Source organism: Dermacentor albipictus, chromosome 7 (genome assembly GCF_038994185.2).
Source record: "Dermacentor albipictus isolate Rhodes 1998 colony chromosome 7, USDA_Dalb.pri_finalv2, whole genome shotgun sequence".
Lineage (NCBI taxonomy): Eukaryota > Metazoa > Arthropoda > Arachnida > Ixodida > Ixodidae > Dermacentor > Dermacentor albipictus.
Window position 1 is genome coordinate 58,540,142 of NC_091827.1, and position 12,010 is coordinate 58,552,151.

The window sequence follows — 12,010 nt, forward strand, 5'->3', positions numbered from 1 at the left end:
AGCAGCATAGCATATGATGGGTGCTTTTTTTTTAGACTATACAGAATTTTGAAATGTCACTAGTGGCAGGTAGTAAAATTCTAGCCCTCGAGCTGGATTACTCGGGGGCAGTCTTGACCTGCACAAAAAATTGAAATGCATAATTGGTTAATCAACAAGAATGTACTAATTAAAATTTGAATTAATTACTTTACCACACATAGAGTAGTATAATAATTGTAGCCGGTGAACTTTCAAAGTGCATCTGTTGGAAGGAATTTCCAGAATGGCATTAATTTTGAGATATTTTACCCGCCACGGTGGCTTAGTGGCTATGGTATTGAGCTGCTAAGCATGAAGTCGCAGGATCAAATCTTGGTTGTGGCAGCTGCATTTTGATGGGGCGAAACGTAAAAACGCCCATGTTCCTTGCATTGGGGGCATGTTAAACCCTAGCTGGTGGTCAAAATTAATTCGGAGTCCCCCACTATGGCATGCCTCACAATCAAATCATGGTTTTCGCACGTAAAACCTGAGAATGCAATCCAATTTCTAGATTATAATTTCGAAAGTGTGCAACAAAATGCATAAACTTTCCAGTTACTTTTGAAATTCAACATATAAAACGGTGTTTTGTTAAAAGAAAGAACTGGAACAACAGCGCATTTTTACTATTCGTTTTAAGGTGCATATCTTGAAACCCATGCCATCCTCAGAATTCGTTCCAAATGAATATGCCTTGTAAACTCGCTGGCTACAATTAGTAAATTGCAATGTGTGTCCTAAAGTAATTAGTTATAAACCTAGTTCATATATTTTGTTAGTTAGTAGATTGTGCATTTCGATTTCTCATGCATGTGAAGTCCGTCGCTCAAGGACTACAATTATGCCATCTGCCACAGGTTATCTACAATAATTCTGTATAGTCTAAAAAAAACCCCGTACATGACACATTGGGCATTGCAGGACTCAAAACAGTTTATATGTCATTCTTGTACTCGCAGATGGGCCCCAAGTCAACTGACCATGCCTCAGTTCCTTTGTCACTACAGCCCACAACCAAAAAAATGCAGCGGCAAATTCATAACAACGGGAATCTGTATAGGTACACCAGCCAATCATCGTCACTCCTGTGCCTTCTACTATATACATGTGCATTCAAGTGAATTTAAGTCCATTTTTAAGTTACATTGACTTTCTGCCCTTTGCCATCTATTGGCAGACTGCTTAACAGTCTAGTTGCTGTTCCACTCCAATTCTTATCGTTTGGTGCACACACAAAAATACCGCTCGATGCAGATGAGACATGTACTTGTGTGTGTCCCATGTCTTCTGCATCCTGTACATACTTTTTTTTTGCATGTGTGTGTTTGTATGTGTGCGTGTGTGCTTAAAGAATTTTGACAGTGTGTTATTGGGTGAGAACCTGCACTGGTTTTGCGAGACGGAAACTGCTGCAAGCTAATAAAACACAAATGAATGCACAGCTAAAAAATAGGGTGTTGGCACTACCTTTCATACGATGTGCTGTCTGTCGTGACTGCTATATGTGAGCATGCCTATGTCTGTGGGCTTCACTGCCTGCTACGATCATTACCTATGCTTTGGGTGCGCATTTGTGCATTAGGTCTTTTAATTGTTTGCGTTCCATTCTATTCAAGTGACCTTTCCTGGCTGCGCAAACCTGACCAAGTTTCTTTCCAGTCAAACATCGGTATAATGAAATTGCACTGACATGAAAGTACCAGTGTTACATGCAACATTCGTTATAACTTGGAGGTGTGCAAATAGTAGTTAATGAGAGCGAATCATGCACAAATTGAACAGTGCCAGAAGTGAATCAAATTGAACAGTTATTTAAAATAATGTGCTGCCTGTTCATAAAACAATGTTCACACTCCCACTAGTGTAGTCACAACATTAGCAAGTTTCTGTCATTACAATGCAAATTTTGAAGCATTGTTAATCGCAAGTGTAAATGGAGCATTAGGAACAAATAAGCACTTTGTCTGTGTATGTGGGGCTCTTTGTTAAAGGGACACTAAAGCGAAACAATAAATCAGTTTAGACTAATGAAGTATTGTTTGAGAACCCTGCAGGCAGTCATTTCAAAAAAATAGTTTGCATATTAGATGAGAAAATGAAGGTCCAAGTATCAGTATTTGAATTTCGCGCCGAAACCCTGGCGTCGGTACGTCAGCGTGACGTCAGAGATTCCAAAGTATGTTTTTGCATTTGGGCCGCGTTGGCTGAATAAAGGTTCCCGAAACTTGCCATGTTTAATGTTTGGTTTATTTAGAACACAATGCAGTCGATCTGTACCGCTATGTATAATCAGTAGGCCCTAGAAGATGTCACCAAAATCCAAGACGTCACAGCCCCCAAGTGCGGGAACTCATGTAGGCGTCGCCACCCGTATTTCGTTCTGGCGCTTTTTCTGGCTTACCAAACGTTTCATCGTTGTGAGAGTAGTGTTTTTGGTGTTGTAGAATGGTAATTTACTGATGCAGAAGAAATCATTTTTCACTTTAGTGTCCCTTTAAGTGTAAATGATCCTGGTTTAGCCAGAAGCGCCGGGCTACCTGAACAACATAAAGCGTGCTCCGCTTCGTAACTTTTTGCATATTGTGCCTACTATCGCCACCAGGATGAAGTTTATCATAGTTCTGCTCAAATTTTATGTTTGATCGTGGACATTTGACTATTTAAAATATTAGAAAACTATTCAAGAAATACTTGTACTGCTTATGAATTGTGACTATTCGATTCAAAGGCCGAATCGAATCGGGCAATATTCGATTTGTTATTTGAAGGTCTTGGACATTCGTGCACATTTAGGTATAAGCATATAGTAATTGCACGCTCGCAAGCAGCATTTTTAGGCTTGTTTCAGTTTATCCAACAACTCATTATATCCATTTTCATGACAGTGATGTTCATCTGTACTACTAAGGCACAGTGCACAACTGTTTCTATGTGGAACATAAGGAGAACTTCACAAGTTCAGAAATGAACAGAATGTGATAAGCATTGTTGTGGCTGGAGCTTCTCCTGAATTCTTTGCTAGTGACAGAATTACGTTTGTGTTTACATGCATGAAGTCATTCTGCACAACCGTTCACAACAGTTTACAAGACACAGGAGCCGAGGTAAAAAATATTTTTTTTTTTCCACAGCATGCGCATACAGTCTGAAATTACCAGTCGACAAAAGGTAGCAAAGCATATTTAATTCGTATGTTCATTTATGTGATTCGTACAGGCGGAAAAAAAAAAGAAGAAAGCAAGTGTTTCGGGTGAAATCAGCTCGACAGACAGCTGCACAAATCTAGCTGACAATGCATGGAAATTCTTTGAAAGAACATAAAGTAGCTTGCAATGGAGGCATGGCCTTCAGTTTGTGCCTATCTCGACATCTGGCTGTGAACCTCCCTGGACATGTTTAAAGTGTGCAGCACACTGAAACTCCACAATTAAGCGTCTTGGCTCAAAGGATGTGCTAAAGTGCACGGACAGGGCCGGTCACAAAGCAGACCAAGAATACGTTTGCTCCTGTTTGAGCTAACACTTCTGAAGATACTGAAAGCGTGCTTTGTTTTCTTTTGTATCTCAAATGGTTCTTTCCCTACCACGAAGATATACTAAACCGCAGGCACACTCAGGCACTGTCGAAAGCTTTCAATCGTTCCAGGACGTTTTGTACGTTGGTCTCCGACACACTTCCGTTGCTGACCATGTGCTGCAGGATGAGGTGGAGCTTGTAGAACTCTGCAACAATCTGGTGCCATCCACAGTCAAGGCACTTCTCTGAGAAGCACGGGCAGTGCCGATGTCACAATGGCTAAATGTCCAATTACTTCAGCTGGAGACGGGGTACCTCCTTTTTACCAAAGTAAATAAGTTTTCTTGCACTAAACGACAGTAGCACAAGTGCACCACATAGTCACCAAATGTGAAAGCATATTTAGCGCCAGCAAACAAGGACGGAAGGGAGACGACAACACAATGCGCACAATGTCGTCTCCCTTCCATCCTTGTTCGCTGGCGCTAAATATGCTTTCAATATACCAACACGCCCAACAAATGGCAATCACCAAATGTGACGTATCTATAAGCTAGTCGGTGATGAGAATGATTGAGAATGACCTGTGATCACTTTAGTCACAGGGTATCGTACAGCATTTTGGCAAAGTAAAGAAACATCCCTGGGATTGGGAGGTTACTCATTTCCAGATATCATCCTGCAAAATTTTTTCGGTCGCCCTCTGTATCAGCTGTATTGTCAAGAATGAACTAATCGTTAATCAAGGCCTTCCTTGTGACCTTGTCACTGCTACTGTACTGACGCTATGTGATAACCTGCCCAGTGAACTGCCATTTTATTTCTTTCTTCTGGCACGGCTAAACTGGCCACCTCCTGTTATGTGAACAGTACATGGCATTGGGTTGCTTGGACACTTAGTGATGTTAATTGTGGAATGCAGTGACCGTGGACAAAATGACACGGATGCATTGTGTCCATCTATTTCCATGTTGTTACGTCCCCACCAAACATGTTCCATTATGTGAATACCCTGCTTCATCTGCTTGGTTGGACAAGCAGCCACCTTCTCTACTGCTTCACTCCTTCACTGCTGAACCCAGTCAGACAGTAGCTATCCATTCTGTGACACACCCCACACGGAGTGAATGACAGTGGCTGTCTAAAGAGAGCAGTGACGACAGTAAGTAACTTTTCACTCTTTTCTTTTTGGCTCAGGTGCAGAAGCAGAGATGGCTATAGCACACCGAAAACTGGTCTGCAATGTTTACAAGGAGAAGCATGTTTTTGGACTTAGCCACAGGCGCTGTGGGTAACTTAGCAAGAAAATTGCTAAGCTTAGCAGGGCTTTGAGTCACCTTAACGATAACTTTGCCTGTTTGGAGTCCTAGCGGGTTTCTTAGTCCTCTTTTTAGGGAATTAAATAGCCAGTAAAGTGCTCTGGTGGAATTACTTGAGACAATGTGGGGGTGGAGGGCAAAGTCCAATGCCTCACCGCACTTAAACCACATGGGATACCGTATGCAACTCCATTTGTTGCTACTTCTAAAGACGAACCGAAGAGATTATTAATGAGCCATCTGAGTGTGCCAAGGCTGCCTTTCTATGCCAAGCATTGCCTTGAGATGTGATACTACTTTGGAAAATCAAAAGCCATTTTCCCCTTTCACATTCTGACCGTTGACTGGGTGCTGTGGGAGGTAATTAAAAGCTTAGTTCAGAAAAAAATGTTAAGGAAGTCGTCCAGGAACAATTTAAACACGAGAAAGATGAAATTCTGAGCAAGACATCAATATCATCTTGCAACCTTTCACTTGAGATGCAGTGCTTTGGGCCATGACCTGGTCACTTTATCCAAAAACAAGTTACCAACAATGGCCATAGGCTGCTTCAGATATTCATGACCTTGTAATCTATTACCCTGGTATTCTAATCTGGCCCTCTTACTGGGCAGAGGTTCACTTGAAATACCCGAAAATGTATTGTACAGCTTTACTGAAGCAGTTTCATGTCGAAACGTGCAAAAATAAATTATTTAGTGAGCAATGAGCGAGGCCTTGTACATTTGTTAGTGTGCGTCGTAGACAAGGTAGTCCTTCCTAACCGGGTCAGATAATTATTTTCTTCTTTGTTTAATAGAGATGAAAATAAACAGAGCAGTTATTGTCGCCATTTGCTGAAGACGGCTACCCCTTCTCACTTTGTCAGTAATGCGTGATAAGTTTTAAAAAAAAGGTAAATTCTTTTTAAAAGTAAGGATACCTTCTTTTCAGTCTGAAATGGAACAGAAAGAATGGATTAGAAGTATGTATGAGTTACGTGCATTGTGCTACTTACCACTCCTGAGAAGTAGGCGTCCAGGACTTGGACAAAAGCGCGCACAAACTCGTACACGGCGAGGTTGTTCTGCAATAAGCAAGGTTGATGTTTCGCTTGTGACCTCTGCAGGAGAGGCTGCTGTGTTAAATTTACCCTAGGATCAAATCCACATCTATGCATTCACCATCCGACGTCCACGTGAAGCAAACCATCGATGTGCCATAAGTAAAAAAAAATAAAAGTGTGGTGCATTTGTAGCTCTGTAGGCAAGGCTATCGTTGGACAGCACCATTACCTTGTGTTATAGTGGTGCCGTCAGGCTTTGTCTAATAACCTCTCTACATTTTCTTAAACGAAATGAAAAGCTTGGGTGCTGCCAAAGTCTAAACATTTACCGCATCTGCTTCCTTGCTCTCAAAGAGGAAGCTTTAGCTCGACCGCTTGTATATATAAATACATGGGGATGAAGAGTTCATTCTTCTCAGCATCTGCTGCAGTGCATTTGATGAGGTTTGTTGCGTTTAAGAAAAGCTTTAATTCTCGTGACTGTAGGAAGCAGTATCTTTTTATTCAAGCTGCATATTTCTTAACAAAAGAATGTTGGAAATTGCAAAATTTAAAAACAAAATGAAAATCAAATCTGTAACTCGGTAATAAGCACATATATGGCAATTCATTAAAGTGCACTTACTAAGACATCTGAAATTCACAAATTGGTGTACTCTGCACTATTCTCAAGTAAACCACTCATTTGTGAGTACGATCCGCTTCAGACGCTCTGATGGATGCAGTTTACAGAACTGCGATATCTGTTGTTCACGGAGAGTTACGTATCTGTAGACTTTATGCTTCAATTGTTTTTTTTGAAGCTTACCATTTTTTCCAGCAAGTTTTGTAAAGGGCTCAAATCAAAATTTCACTTCCTACAGTTCCTAGAATTCAACTTTTTCTCTCAGATGCAAAAAAAAAAAAATCTAATTGGTCCAGCACATGTCTAAAAAAAAGAGCATTACTGCATTTTACGTGTACTTGAATAGGAAAATCTGAGTTGACCCATAGCTCCATATCTCTCCAAATCTCCATAGCGCTCCATATAGAGCTCCATATCTGATGTGACTGAAGTACATTCAAGTTGTTGAGCTCTTTCGTGCACAGGAAATTGTTTTTTCATGCAACGACTGAAGGTTATGGTAAACATGATAAGGATCACAAAGACTCTGCTGAATAAGCAACTAAGGTTAATTGGGAGGACCCAGTGAGACATGAAAGGGTCCACACAGATAGCAACCACACTGTTTCCCTGAACTTCGGTGGATACTTTGCAAAACACTTCTTATCGTTCCTCAAACTGATATCAACACTGCAACTTCTGCACACTTGTGCTGCTATTGATTAACTTTTTTTTTATCAGTGGTCTGCAGCATTCAGGTGCAAGACATAGGGTCCATTGTTGTTACGGAGCTAGCAAAAGGATGTTCTTGCCACGAGAGTGAGGGCAGAGTTACAGAGGTACTGCTGTTTGTGATAAGGAGCGATAAGGTTGAAAAATAGTGCTGACTGATAAGATGGAAGGAAAACAGCTGGAGGGCCCAGAGAACAACATATGAAATGTGGTTGTTAGCTACAAAAACCACCATGGTTTTTGGAAACAGAAACACACCGTCGTGGAGCAAACCAAGTTATATTAATTCTACCACAAGATAATTAATTAATTGCTTCTTAATTAATTGCTGATTAATTGATAATTAATCTAATTTGCTTGCTCTAAAGAGCCCATAGATGTCACTTATTTTTTAATGCTTGAAATGAGTTTTTTTTTTAACATTGATTTTAATGTGTCACAGCTTCACAAAGTAAAAGGCATCCTGTGTAACGGGTTGGTTAATATTCATGACACCAATTTAATGCTACTGCGAAAAAACAAGAGTGAATTGAGAGGATCTAAAACTAAATATGACTATCATGTTAAGGAGAACAAGTGTGTGTAAACGTATACTATTTAAATACTGCATTTTGTCATGATCCCCTTAGTGAGTCACAAGCTAACCTTGGCCATGACATGCTTATTCAGAATAAGTGAATGATAAAATATATTTATTTCAAATAAACACAAAATAAAACGAAAACAAAAATAATTCACTGGGCCTCGGGCCCTAAGTGCCCCTAAATGTGTTCATACAGGCTCGTTATACTTATTATGAAACCAGTATGAAATGAAGAAGGCCCTGGTAGAGAGGAATGGCAGAAGTGCTAATTCAGAGTGAAGTTCAGTTCAGTGAACCTGATTCAGTAAGTTAATGATGTGAACTCTTTGCTCTTCTATGGTCATCAATGTCTCTAGTTCCAAGTGCCCCACATTAATACACTACAAGCACTTGATGGTCAAACCAGTCGGAAAGGTAAGGAAGCGGATACGCCATGGAGTGATTTTAGTTGTGAAAGGGTAGCATGGTGTACAACCTCGTGTGACGGCTGCATCTAATGACAAAGCAAGTTGCACACCCTAAGTGTAGCAAAAATGACCAAAAGTGAGTTACCTCATCGTCGTCTGTTCCAATGATGAAAATGAGCTGTCCTGTTTTGCGGTACACAATGTTGAAGCCACCGTGCAGAAAAAATGAGCACTAGAAATAGAATGAAGAAAGATGTTCTCATGCTGCGTTTCGTAAGACATTCCTACCCATTCATGCTGACATTTAACTATACCTGCTATGATTAAACGGATTTGTCAAATGTGTGCCCACTGGCAACTTATCAATCCTATAGGTTTCTTTGTCAATCTATAGGTTTCTTTGGAAATTATTGCAAACATTTTTTTTCCTTTGTACGTATAACAGTTTGCCTTAACATAAACAAAAGCCAAACCATGAGCAATTATAGTTACTCGTTTAGTTATGCTGCTGGCTTAATTCTTTATGCATCTGTTTTTGACAGAAAGATATTGATGGTATATTACTACATACATTGGTTTAAGAGTGAAGCTAGTATTCGACAAATAGAATGAAATCTATCTCATATTTACCTTATGCACTAGGAATGTTTTGGCGCACAAAGTAAAATCGGCCATACTGCTCAATGGGACCGTCAGATTTGCTATAACCAGATGTGCTAATGATTTGCATACATGCTGTAAGATTCATGTCAACTCTACTGGCGGTTTACACCAGTGCTTCATCAAGTATGCTAACTTTGTTTTATATTAAAAGTTCAGAACTGCGGTGTGACAAGTAAGATGAGTGCGAAACGTACAGATGGCGGTGTGGGCACTAACTATATACATTATCGATTTATGGCATCTAGTTCAAGCCACACTTTCAATATAGTTTATCTTGTTTCGTTATAACGCCGTCTGAATTCTTGTTACTGATATACGGGCTACCGAAACGCAAGACTGCAGCTTGGAAGCCACTGAAAACGGGAAAACATCGCATAAGTAATTATGCGTCGCTCAATTCTTACTGTTAGATCGGTTGTGATAAACGCTGCAGCTGCGCGCTTGATCGCAGCGGTTGAATCCTTCATAAATATATGAATCTGGTCATTAATTATAACAAACAGATGAGAATGTCTGGGTTTAAGCGGCATATGGAGGACTCGTTTTAAACATTCGCCTTGATCGAATTTTAGAAAACCGATGTTGCACGCATCGCCACACCAACTGTTGCAAAATATTCAGCTAATACTCACGCTGTTTTGATTTCTGGAAAGACATTTCTGGATCAGTGCGGCTTCCAACGAAGGCCTTTTCGCTTTGTCGACCGGGTAAAAGTAGTAAGCGTAACGCAGTCGCTGTTCGCAGTTGGCTATCAACAGGAATTTGTACATGTCTTCATTCAACTCGCATCCAGGGGCTGCATATCGTACAAAATGACAAGCAAATGGGATTAAGCTGTAATTGGCACGACTTCAAAGCCAAACAACACCCACAAACTAATTTTAAATTGGTAAATGCGATCAAATGGTCCAGCAACTTTTTTCAACAGCAGTGATGGCACTAGCCCACTCTATCTTTATTCGCGCACAAATCACATTCTACTAATGTCGCAGCAGCTTTGTTTCAGCAAGCACTGAATCATTTACGCAAAGCGACAGCTCGAAAACTCGCCCCCTCTTTCTCCTCACAAGCTGTCTTCGCTGCGACCCGATTACGAGTGTGGCAAAGCATGCTTCCAGGCCCGCTATTTCGTTCGCGTCGCTGTGCTTTTTGCAAAGCATACGAATGGTTCGCTTGACAATCTATACAACAGAAACCATTAAGCAACACTAGTTATTTGCTGTCATTTGTTTTGAATTGCCCGCGACCTTGATAAATAGAAATGCTAACACATCTGAAGCAGAGGAGAAGCTCCGTCACAAAGACAACGGTATTGAAGTATCCTAAATATGCTGTCAGTGCAGATACCTCGCGTTGTGTGCTTTTAAGCATTAGAAATACGTTTGTCGCATGCAATTCATTAACTCAAGATATCGATAACGCTAGTAAAAGATAGGTTTGGACCGCTTCAGACTCCCATGAACGCGCATACGTCGCACATGATATCCTGCAGTAGATACTAGACAGATCGAAACCTAGAATAACAACCTAACACATAAACAAGCTGCGAGTCTGGCATGTCGCGTGGCGCCCTCAAACAACACCAACTCGAATTATTGCGGCGTTCGCCGCGCCATCTCTACCCTACAGAAGCAAGCGGCTGTGCAATGACGTCAGTCGCATCGGCGGAAAATGTATCCCGGCATTCCGAGTGACGTCGTCGGCCACGGCTGGATCCATGTAAATGGCGACCATGCAGTGATATGGAGGACGTCTCATCAGCGCCGAATCATACCGGTCAGTTGGGGCCGCCGGGGGGCCCCATGGGCATGAACGCCAAGATGAGCCAAGAAGAACCGGCACAAAGGCCCCAGTACTCCATACCCGGGATATTACACTTCATTCAGCACGAGTGGGCCCGCTTTGAAATGGAGAGGGCCCAGTGGGACGTCGAAAGGGCCGAGTTCCAAGTGAGTGTGTGCAGTGACGCTTGCGCCTGTTTCGCATCCCGAACACCGCCTCGCGGCTGTGCCTGTCTTCGCACGCCCTGTCAGCGTCGCGCCCCGCGTCTGTTCGACGGCGATAAAAACTTACCCGCGTTTGCCGACGGTTGACAGTGTCCGTGGCGTTTCGCAGGTCGGATCCCGGAACGCCGCTTTTTCATACAAACCGTCGTACTGCCTCTGGCAATGGCTAGCGCTGGCTTAAAAAAGCAATATGGCGCTCAGGTTTATTCCTTCCCTTAGGCCTAAAATACGTCGAGAACGGCCGAATTAGAGCGGACAGTGCCTCGAAGCGCGGCGGGAACGTGTACGCGAGCCGGCGGCAACCGTGCCGAGACCGAGGAAATGCTACCGAGGCGTTTCCCGTGCGCTCCTAAGTGCCGTGCTAGCGTCGCCATCTCGACGCTCCTTTGTCGGGTTCCTCCGCTGCTGCCTCTCTGCGGACCGGGATGAACGAGCTGTCGCTCGTGTTTAGAACCGTACGATCGCGGTTTTCGGCCAGGAATCGAGTGCAGTTTACCGTGGCTAATTGTGTGGCATCAGCCCGTGAAATGCCCGGACGTTCAAAAACGTGACGGTCTGGGCAGCGTTCGCTCGGATGCGCTGTCCGTCGACGGAAGAATCCCCCGTCGGCTCGCTAACTGTATCCAAGGTTAGAGCTGTTGCGTCCGCGGCTGCTCCAGTTCTCGATGCGCCTTTTTCATTCATGTCTTTTTGGTATTCGGTGATCCTTTCGTTTAACCCTATAAACGTACTGCGTGGTTTACGGGGGCGGCCCAGCCTGCTTTCTACGTTCTACGCGGCCGTCGCGATGTCCTGTGCGTTCATTCGATCGCTGCCCTAGACCTCGTTGGCGGCGTCTTATTGCACGCTGCCTACACGCGGGTCTTCTTGCAGCGACTATCGACGCCGGAGGAATCCCAGCGATGCGATCTTGTTTGAAGGAACACCGTACCGTCATATGGCTGCGTAGTATGTGCCCTTGCTGTGTTTTGATCCGGCCCTCGTCAGAAACGGGGCGGTTTCTTTTTTACTCGTGTGCAGCGCCGCTCTGTTTCGTCACGGTGTGATCCTTTCGTGAATTCTTTATGGGGCGACGCTCATCACCGACCCGTGCGCCCGTCGGTAGGAAGCA

At 42.9% G+C, this 12,010-nt stretch overlaps 2 protein-coding genes across 6 annotated transcripts in view; one reads left to right on the plus strand and one right to left on the minus strand.

Annotated features, from left to right (window-relative positions):
- Positions 1-3,175: 3,175 nt before the first annotated feature.
- LOC135912676 (AP-4 complex subunit sigma-1-like) lies at positions 3,176-10,303 on the minus strand. The gene is made up of 5 exons (XM_065445187.2): positions 10,163-10,303; positions 9,526-9,689; positions 8,376-8,462; positions 5,782-5,925; positions 3,176-3,756 (listed from the first exon to the last, which is right to left on the minus strand). Exons 1-4 carry the CDS (start codon positions 10,164-10,166, stop codon positions 5,818-5,820), a joined length of 363 nt encoding a protein of 120 aa, XP_065301259.2. The 5' UTR covers positions 10,167-10,303; the 3' UTR covers positions 3,176-3,756; positions 5,782-5,817.
- Positions 10,304-10,556: 253 nt separating this feature from the next.
- The window catches only part of Cka (Connector of kinase to AP-1), a 111,475-nt gene continuing 110,021 nt past the window's right edge, over positions 10,557-12,010 (plus strand). For 2 of the 5 annotated variants that reach the window (XM_065445185.2, XM_065445184.2), the window contains exon 1: positions 10,558-10,842. In XM_065445185.2, the coding sequence (XP_065301257.2) occupies positions 10,636-10,842 (207 nt within the window). In that variant the 5' untranslated portion in view covers positions 10,558-10,635. Of the gene's footprint in view, positions 10,843-12,010 lie in introns of all 5 variants that reach the window. The other 3 variants (XM_065445182.2, XM_065445183.2, XM_065445186.2) reach the window with 3 other exon arrangements.

Excerpts from the sequence above, each read along its gene's own strand:
- LOC135912676 (XM_065445187.2), bottom strand. Across the intron at positions 8,463-9,525 it reads TTTCCAGAAATCAAAACAGC|TGCTCATTTTTTCTGCACGG; the intron begins GTGAGTATTAGC and ends TTCTATTTCTAG. Across the intron at positions 5,926-8,375 it reads TTGGAACAGACGACGATGAG|AACAACCTCGCCGTGTACGA; the intron begins GTAACTCACTTT and ends TGCTTATTGCAG.